The sequence below is a fragment of the Salvelinus sp. IW2-2015 genome, linkage group LG20, assembly GCF_002910315.2.
Source record: "Salvelinus sp. IW2-2015 linkage group LG20, ASM291031v2, whole genome shotgun sequence".
Lineage (NCBI taxonomy): Eukaryota > Metazoa > Chordata > Actinopteri > Salmoniformes > Salmonidae > Salvelinus > Salvelinus sp. IW2-2015.
Window position 1 is genome coordinate 57,735,136 of NC_036860.1, and position 10,459 is coordinate 57,745,594.

The window sequence follows — 10,459 nt, forward strand, 5'->3', positions numbered from 1 at the left end:
TTATAGTTTTCAATGCAGAACGCTTTATTATTTTCTTGAACACTTTGTGAGACTTTAGCAGAGCATTAAACATAAAGTCACCATTGTCAAATTACTGCTTTGTTTTTATTTTACTGTACAAAATCTGTACCGATCCGGTATTTGTTTATTTTAATCTGACAAATGTGACGGCATTATGTGTGTAGAAATGACCATGTTGTTACATTTTGTGTTTAACATTTTTATTAAACAGATTAATTCCACTCACAAATGCAGTTGTATCATTTCCTCTGCTTTCATCATCTCCTGAAATTACTGTACTTTGATTTATCAGTCTTTATGATTTCCCGTGTCTTTATAAAGATGTATCTAACATAGGAACTGTGGAACACAGATGTACAGATACATCACATTTCAAATTCTACAATACAGAATATTGGTTGTTTCTGGAGAGAGGGACTGTATAATTAAAATACATATTTTCACATAGCACGAAATATTTACAAGTCATTCATAATCATTTGCATATCATTGGCACATTATTTTTTTATTTTTGGGGGGGACATTATTAATATTCGTTTGTCAACATGATTTCCAAAATGAAATATTTGTTTATGAAGGCACCTTGAAAAACTGTCCATTAAAAATCATCATAAAGTTATCAACTTAAAACTCACAATTTCCATGCATTTTTCATCATGAGAATGAAATAGACATCACTATCGATGGAGGCGCTGACTCCACAGTAGTAGTTGAGAAACTCCTCCATGGTGACCTGCAGAAGGGAAGGATGTCAGACAGACAGCGCTCCCTGAACCAGCCCACACCATCAGTGTCAGATAGAGACAGACACTCAACATAACCCTGATAAGGCTGAAAACTAAAAACCAGAGGTGAATGGGACAGACAATGTTGTGGGAGAGTTGAGTGTGTCACAACCTTTTGTTCCCTCATCAATACCTGCTCTTCAGTGCAGATTGTCTGCACAACGCATCACCGGGGGCAAACTACCTGCCCTCCAGGACACCTACACCACCCGATGTCACAGGAAGGCCATAAAGATCATCAAGGACAACAACCACCCGAGCCACTGCCTGTTCACCCCGCTATCATCCAGAAGGCGAGGTCAGTACAGGTGCATCAAAGCAGGGACCGAGAGACTGAAAAACAGCTTCTATCTCAAGGCCATCAGACTGTTAAACAGCCACCACTAACATTTAGTGGCCGCTGCCAACATACTGACTCAACTCCAGCCACTTTAATAATGGGAATTGATGGAAATTTTGTAAAAATGTATCACTAGCCACTTTAAACAATGCCACTTAATATAATGTTTACATACCCTACATTAGTCATCTCATATGTATATGTATATACTGTACTCTATATCATCTACTGCATCTTGCCATCTTTATGTAATACATGTATCACTAGCCACTTTAAACTATGCCACTTTATGTTTATATACCCTACATTACTCATCTCATATGTATATACTGTACTCTATACCATCTACTGCATCTTGCCTATGCCGTTCTGTACCATCACTCATTCATATATCTTTATGTACATATTCTTTATCACTTTACACTTGTGTGTATAAGGTAGTAGTTGTGGAATTGTTAGGTTAGATTACTCATGGTTATTACTGCATTGTCGGAACTAGAAGCACAAGCATTTCGCTACACTCGCATTAACATCTGCTAACCATGTGTATGTAACAAATAAAATTTGATTTGAGATTCAGACATTTTCAGCTAACATCTAAATGCTTAGTTAATCTCGCGACTAAGGTGCAATATCTAACTAGAGACAAAACAAAACCTTGACATCTGCTGGCTGACAGTGAGAAACAGCTCCACCAAGCTACCATTTCTACTATAATTGTACTACTAAGAAACATACATGTTGCACTGTAACAGTTTGACAGCTCTGACAGTTTGACAGCTTTGAGAAATAGGCCTAAAGACACAAAATGGCTAAGAGCAGTGTAAACACCTTGAGGACAGCCCTAAAGAATTGAATGTAGAGAGTTACACCCCACTAAACTACTGCACCTAGAAAGACAAGTGAAAAGATATACCATGACATCTCCCATGGTAACACTATATTTGGATAGTCCCAAGTAGATAGTTTGTAGATGTTCAGTAGATGTTGAATAATTGTCACATTTCAAATAACTATCAACTAACCCAAACTAACCCTTACCTTAACTCTTATCCTAACCCTAAACTTAACCCTAACCCTTACACTAACCCTCATTCTAAACCTAACCGTAACCTTAGCAAGCAGTTGCTTATCAACATATAGTTTGTTGATAGTATGACCATCTATAGGGTCATGACTATCCAAATAAAATGTGACCTCTGCCGTCCATATCCCAGGATTAAGTGCTCTTTAGTCTTTACCCTAAACATTGACACATGAAGACATTAGTTAATACGTTTCCAGGCACTTTTCATCATGATAATAAAGTAGATATCCATATCAATGGAGGATCTCACGCCTGTATAGCAATTCATACTCTTCTTGTGTGACCTAATATGTTCCAGAAATAAGACATGATATGACACAGTTTAAGATGGTTCGACAGATATGCAGTATTGTAAATGTCAGGAGACTAAGAAATGTCTCATGCGTCCAGATAATCTCATACATATCTGACTGAATAATGTACAGGTAAGTTTAGCAGTATAGGTTTACACTACAGTAGAGGTGGACGATAGTAAGACCCAGAGGAGGCTGGTGGGAGGAGCTATAGGAGGACGGGTTCATCGTAATGGTTTGAATGGAATAAATGTAATGTTATCAAACACATCAAACATATGACATTTTAAAAATATATATATAATAATAATAATGTGCGATATACATGGCAGAGCCTTAATCAAGCTAGTCATCTTGATTACTTTCTTATGTCATTCTCTCTGGCACCAAAAGTTTAAAAAGTGTTGATGGGGACAGAATGCGGTCGGACCATCAGATAATTGGCATATACATTACTCTTACAGAATTTCCACATGGCGAGGATATTGGAAATTGAATCAAAGCTTACTCGATTATAACTTGTTTTTAACTAGGACAGAAGAATTTATAACGGACTTTTCCGACATAACATAGGTACAGCAGATCCCCTTATTGTATGGGACACTTTTAAATGTGCCTTTAGAGGCCATGCAATTCAATACTCATCTATAAAACAAAAGCAATTTTGGTCAAAAGAGTCCATATTAACACAGGTAATGGAAGGACTAACAGTACAGATAGATAGCAATAAAAACTGTACCATAAGAGCCTCAGAGCAAGTTAGAGGAAAAATAAAAAATAAATGGATGAACTTATTCAAGAAAGATCAAGTGTAATATATTATAAAAATAAAGCGAACTGGATGGAATATGAAAAATAATTTGGTGCATTTTTCCCCAATCTTCAACATAAAAAGGCTACCAAAATAAATGTACTGAAACTTGTCACAAATGATGGAGTCACTCATGATCCACCGAATTATATTTTGAAAGAGGAAGTAAAGTACTTTAAGCATATGTTTTCATTTCAGTCTCCTCCATCTCCACTAACCGAAGCTAATTCTATGGATTTTTTCCTATTAATAATATAAAATTAACATCTGCACAGAAAGACTCATGTGAAGGCCAAATTACAGAGGAGGAACTTCTTGATGCAATTAAAGCCTTTAAGTCCGGGAAAACTCCAGGGCTGGATGGCATACCAGTGGAAGTATACAAAACTTTTTGTGATATACTCAGAGGACCATTATTAGCATGTTATAACCACTCCTATATAAATGGTAGATTATCGGACACTCAACAAGAAGGTCTGATTTCAATATTACTGAAACAGGATCCAGGTGGTATATATAAAGCTCCAGTCCATTAAAAAAATTGGAGGCCTCTTACACTTCAGTGTTGTAATGCAAAAAATATAGCTAAATGCTTAGTGCATAGAATTAAAAAGGTTTTGTCAGATATTATTCATCCTAATCAGACAGTTTTTTTTACATGGACGATACATTGGAGATAATATAAGACAAGTACTGGAAACAATAGAATACTATGAAATATCAGGGAAACCAGGCATGGTTTTCATAGCTGACTTTGAAAAGGCTTTTGATAAAGTACAACTGCAGTTTATATATAAATGCTTGGAATATTTCAATTTTGGAGAATCTCTTGTAAAATGGGTTAAAGTTATGTATAGTAACCCTAGGTGTAAAATAGTAAATAATGGCTACATCTCAGAAAGTTTTAATCTGTCAAGAGGAGTAAAACATGGTTGTCCACTATCGGCACACCTATTTATTATGGCCATCAAAATGTTTGCTGTTAAAATTAACAACAATAAGGGATTAGAAATCCATGGCTTAAAAACAAAGGTGTCATTGTACACTGATGATTCATGTTTTCTTTTAAATCTACAATTAGAATCCCTCCACAGCCTCTTAGAGGATCTAGATACTTTTTCTAACCTCTCTGGATTAAAACCAAATTCTGATAAGTGTACTATATTACGTATTGGATTACTGTGTAGTTTACCAATAAAATGGTCTGACGGGGATGTGGACATACTTGGTATACATATCCCGAAAGAAAGAAATGATCTCACTCCAATACATTTTAATAGAAAGTTAGCAAAAATAGATAAGATCTTGCTACCATGGAAAGGAAAATACCTGTCTATTTGTGGAAAAATCACACTGATTAACTCTTTAGTCATATCACATATTACCTATTTGCGTATGGTTTTGCCTACACCTAGCAACCTGCTTTTTAAATTATATGAGCAAAAATATTAAATTTTATTTGTAATGGCAAGTCAGACAAAATTAAAAGGGCCTATTTATATAATGACTATGAATTCTGAGGGCAGAAATGATTAAATATTAAAGCATTAGACCTCTCACTAAAGGCATCAGTCATACAAAAGTTATACTTAAATCCAAAATGGTTCTCTAGTAAATTAGTAAGAATGTCTCACCCCATGTTCAAGAATGGCCTTTTCCCCTTTATCCAGATTACAACCGCTTACTTTTGGTTATTTTAAAACGAAATCTCCAAAATATTGTTATTTGTTAGACAAGCCATAGAAAGTTGGTTGCAATTTCAGTTTAATCCACCTGAAAAGACAGAACAAAAATAATACAACAATGTTGTGGTTAAACTCAAATACACTAACTGATTAAAAAAACGTAATTTTTCAATAACATTACAAAAAAAAGGTATACTCTTTGTAAATTATATCATAAATAGGACTGGTGGAGTTATTTCTTTGCAACTCTGCCTAGAAGGCCAGCATCCCAGAGTCGTCTCTTCACTGTTGACGATGAGACTGGTGTTTTGAGGATACTTTTTAATGAAGCTGCCAGTTGAGGACTTGTGAGGGGTCTGTTTCTCAAACTAGACACTCTAATGTACTTGTCTTCTTGCTCAGTTGTGCACCAGGGCCTCCCACTCCTCTTTCTATTCTGGTTAGAGCTAGTTTGCACTGTTTTGTGATGAGAGTGGTACACAGCGTTGTACGAGATCTTCAGTTTCTTGGCAATTTCTCGCATGGAATAGCCTTCATTTCTCAGAACAAGAATAGACTGACGAGTTTCAGAAGAAAGTACTTTGTTTCTGGCCATTTTGAGCCTGTCATCGAACCCACAAATGCTGATGCTCCAGTTATTCAACTAGTCTAAAGAAGGCCAGTTTTATTGCTTCTTTAATCAGGACAACAGTTTTCAGCTGTGCTAACATAATTGCAAAAGGGTTTTCTAATGATCAATTAGCCTTTTAAAATTATAAACTTGGATTAGCTAACACAACGTGCCATTGGAACACAGGAGTGATGGTTGCTGATAATGGGCCTCTGTACGTCTATGTAGATATTCCATTTGAAAAAATCTGCCGTTTCCAGCTACAATAGTCTTTTACAACATTAACAATGTTTATACTGTATTTCTGATAAATTTGATGTTATTTGAATGGACAAAAAGTTGCTTTTCTTTCAAAAACAAGGACATTTCTAAGTGACCCCAAACTTTGGAACGGTAGTGTTTATTTACCCCCAAAACATATGGGGGATTGGAAATGATTCAGACAATTACATTGATGGAAGCACCAATCAATCCGCAATATTAAAGCTGATCCACCCACTAAAAATTAAAATAAATAAAAAACAACAACATGAAAACCACATTTGACTCCGTTCCATTAATTCCATTCCATCCGTTACAATGAGCCTGTGCTCCTATAGCTCCTCCCACCAGCCTCATCTGATAAGCCCACTATAACCTCTATCCAACATGTCCATATTTTACAACCCCAAGGCCTGAAAGTGACCAGGTCAGTATGGTGTGATGTTATCAGTATTACCTTTCCGTCCTTGTCGTAAGGAGAGTCGAAGCTGTCCAGGAATTTGCGGAATACTTGCTCCTCTGTCCACTCCCCATTTTGATATTTGGGGTGGTACTTGGCGTTGTAAACCCCACTAAGATCTTCAATAGTGATCACCCCGTCACCAGTCTTATCCAGCTTCCTAAAGGCCTGCATGATCACCTCCTTCCTGGCATTGGACATCGGGGGCTGTGATCATAACCAGCACAACCAGAAATAATGGACAAAATTCACAGATTAAATAAGTATGATCAAATGTATCATGTAATTCAGAGGCTTACCCCTACCACTCATATTTACCCTGAGAGTGAGGAGAAATTCATCAAAGTCAATGAGTCCACTGTTGTCCCGGTCAAAACGTTGAAACATTGTCATGGCCTCATCTTTCTCAATGAGGACACCGTAGTCATTAAGCCCCTTCATAAACTCCTTCACATCCAATATACGGTTGTTGTCATCATCCATTATCCTGAATGTTCTGACAGATAAACCATTGAAGAAGAAAATATATATAAATAGGTGGCAGTTGAAGAAAATTATTAATAATTTCTTGGAGTTAACGTTGTCAAAACAATCCTTGCATTTTAGAAGCCAATCTAGAGCTGTCTTCTTGACACAGCCTTCCTGACAGGATTGCCTATAGTACAATGTTTGATCAATCACTACTGCTACTCTATCAAACATTTGATGTTGATGACCTGGGCAACACATCACTTGATACAGAACCATTACTTGTGCCCTACACATAAGAGTATTCTGGTCACTCTCTCACCTGCCCAGACCCTTGATGCCAGAAGAGCCTCGTGCGAGACACTGCATCCTCAGTCGATCCACAGGGTCTGTGCATACAGACAGCTGTTTTTTGGCATTCACCGCCATCTCCCGATCATGTCGCGACGTCCCTGCCATGATACCTGCAGTCTGCAGGCAGGTAATCAATTTGCATCGCTGATTTGCATGCATACAGTGCGATTTGATGCCGAAAACATTGACACATTTCAGTGATGTCTAGTACAGTTTATGAGTGATGTTGTAGACAAAGATAAATTAAACATAATGCTAGAGCTGTGTGGCAGGGCCGGCTCTAGCCTTTTAGGGGCCCTAAGCAAGATTTGGTTGGGGGCCCTCCCACCTGCTGCAAAACATTTTAGTGGCCCCCCTCAACAGCAGAGAAAAAAAAGTGCAATTCTAAACATTTTGCCATTGGGCATAAACAAAATGTAGCAATTTCATAAAAAATGTCATGCAATTCTACTCATTTTGCCATGGGGCAGACAGAAAAAAGATTCAGTTTCACAGCTAATTTCCTGTAATTCTATCCATTTTACCAATGGGGTGGATAATTTATTTAGCAGTTTTAAAGCTAATTTCCTGTAATTATACACATTTTGCCATGACTTATGACATGTTATGATTTCTGAGTGAGACTGACTAACAAAATCAATGGGGGCTCCCTGGAGGTCAGGGCCCTGGGCACGTGCCTGGTTGGTATTTGGCCATGATTACTACAAGTTTAGATAGCTGGCTAGACTAACTACAAACCTAAAAATGGTTAGCTGGCAAGGCTAATTGAGTGACGGTCAGTGACTGACATAACTAGAGAAAAACCGCTGAATGATGTTCAACCAAAATTCTAAATTGCACCTGGTGCATTATCCTATTCTTACTCTCAATAGTAAGTTGAGATCCCGACTGAGTTCCTAAAAGAAATAAAAAAATATTTTTGGTGGGTTTGTGGCCCCCTAGAGGCCGGGGGCCCTAAGCAACTGTTTATGTCGCTTATGCCTGGAGCCGGCTCTGTGACAAAGCCTTAGGGAACATGTGTCAAACTCATTCCACAGTAGGCTGAGTGTATGCAGGTTTTCGCTCCTCCCTTGCACTTGTTATTTCATTAGGATCCCCATTAGCTGTTGCGAAAGACCATGAAGCTGGGGTCCACACAGAACATGACATAATACAGAACATTAATTGATAAGAACAGCTCAAGGACATAACTACATACATTTAAAAACGTCACACATACCTTACATATCAATACATCAGTGGCGTGCCGTGGGCCTGGGGCCTAGGCCTTCAGTGAGGTACTACATTTAACATTTACATTTAAGTCATTTAGCTGACGCTCTTATCCAGAGCGACTTACAAATTGGAAAGTTCATACATATTCATCCTGGTCCCCCCGTGGGGAATGAACCCACAACCCTGGCGTTGCAAGCGCCATGCTCTACCAACTGAGCCACACGGGACTACACAGTCCCACCCGAATTAATCCACCTCTTATTACCATCATTATGATGCCATGGCTCTAGACACTATACATTTAGACAGAAACGCAGTATAACCAGGCGTTGCGTCACCTTGAAATCGACAAATTGACATTTTTGGGTAAACAGTGTTTAACAGACAACTCAAGTTTGCAAAGCCAGTGTGGCTCCAAACACCAAATCGATCACTTGCAAATAATAGGCATTCCCAGCAGTACAGTTTGCAGTGCTTCTCGGAGCCTGTGAGCCATTGACAGCGCTCGTAGTTGAAACTTTGAAAGTGGCGAGCGAACGAACCCCTTTCCCGCCTGTGACAGGCTTTGTGGCGTCGGGCGACCTCTCCTTACAATGTCTAACTTTTCTTGAAAAGTTCGTCTTGAGAATGGCGTTATAATTATATCTTCGACCAAATCGATATCTTCTCATCCTTCCGCCATTGTGGGTTGAAAAAACAGCTTAGTAGAACGCGAATTAATTCGTTTATCAAATTCAGTTTCCTAGATCTGCATAGACCTGCCCATAGGACCTGCCTCTCAATATTGGTAATCCAATCAAAAGACGTGCACGCACTACGCCTGCTAGCTGGCTCCTGTGTAACACTGGAGCCAGCCAGCAGGCGTACAATAGCCAACTCTAAAGCTGATTGGTTGACACAAAATTTTAATTTCCATTCACTATAAGCTACAAGCGCCCGCACTGTTGATTCTGAAGGCCTGAGGGCAGATTTTAGACCCCTGGCAACACATGATGGCTGAATATGATTGGATAAAAGATCTAACATAAAGACCAGCRCTCCAAATCTCAACCTGGGGCTGGAAGCAGTGCAACCAAGAGGAAAGCTATGAAATGAAGAGTATAACTCTTACTCTGGGGAATAATTGAATACATATTTGTGGGAAAATATATTTAAAAAAATATTATATTCTGATGATGTTTAGGCCAGCAGAGAAGGCCTTGCAGGCCCTGACGGCCCACCACTGCAATACATACACACAGAATATATAGGTCAATTGACTTAAGGTCACTAATTAGTAAAGAACTCCCCTCACCTGGTTGTCTAGGCCTTAATTGAAAGGAATTAACTAAAACCTGCAGAAACTAGGCCCTCCATGGAATAAGTTTGACACCCATGCCCAAACTCGTTTGTTCTACATATTTATATATGAACCTTCCAACCCGTTACGTCCTGCTGAACACGTCCCTGGCGCTTGCTAGCTGAACGGTCAACCTAGCCTAGCAAGTATCTTGCATTATGACCGTACTTACAATAAAGTCGGACTGTATACATTTAGATAATTAGATTCCTAAATACCAAACACGTTATTTCGAGTTTGTTTGCTACTTTATCTGTAGAGGCGAGAAACTTACCTTACAAATTTGTAAAGCAACCTGTAGCTAACTGTCAAACAACACAAACATCAGCGGCTCCTCTCCCCACCTGCGTTACAGTTTCCATAGAAATGCGGGCTTGCCTTCTCCCCTTGTTCCAGGTCGCCTACTGTAGATTATAGGCAGAGGGCTTGTTTCGACTGACTGACCTGCATCATAAATAACTTATTTGTAGATCAATCGGTCAGTCACAATTTCCCCATGATACATTACGGGTTTGATCCTCTCGAACACAGCCAGAGTTTCTAAACAAAGATACTAAACCATCATTGTTCTGGGTGCTGCAGTCATACCGAGGTCAGGGCGAGCCAGGCAACAAAGATAGAAATAGAATGTTCCTTATTGTAATGGTAGGTTACTCAAGTGCACCATAAGTGCCACTGATCCTGGCTGTACTTTGCCAGTCCTCTCCACAAAATATGATGAGCCGAATAC

At 38.7% G+C, this 10,459-nt stretch overlaps 1 protein-coding gene across 3 annotated transcripts; it reads right to left on the bottom strand.

Annotated features, from left to right (window-relative positions):
* Positions 1 to 554: 554 nt before the first annotated feature.
* LOC111982159 (calcyphosin-like protein) lies at positions 555 to 10,172 on the bottom strand. Of its 3 annotated transcripts, none has more exons than XM_024013771.2 (5): positions 10,074 to 10,172; positions 7,144 to 7,292; positions 6,672 to 6,849; positions 6,351 to 6,560; positions 555 to 754 (listed from the first exon to the last, which is right to left on the bottom strand). In XM_024013771.2, the coding sequence occupies exons 1-5, from the start codon at positions 10,089 to 10,091 to the stop codon at positions 653 to 655; spliced, it is 657 nt and encodes a 218-aa protein (XP_023869539.1). In that variant the 5' UTR covers positions 10,092 to 10,172; the 3' UTR covers positions 555 to 652. The 3 variants fall into 3 exon arrangements, with proteins under 3 accessions (XP_023869539.1, XP_023869540.1, XP_023869541.1); XM_024013772.2 differs by having other exon boundaries at positions 10,004 to 10,093; XM_024013773.2 differs by having other exon boundaries at positions 7,144 to 7,285; positions 10,004 to 10,089.
* Positions 10,173 to 10,459: the final 287 nt, after the last annotated feature.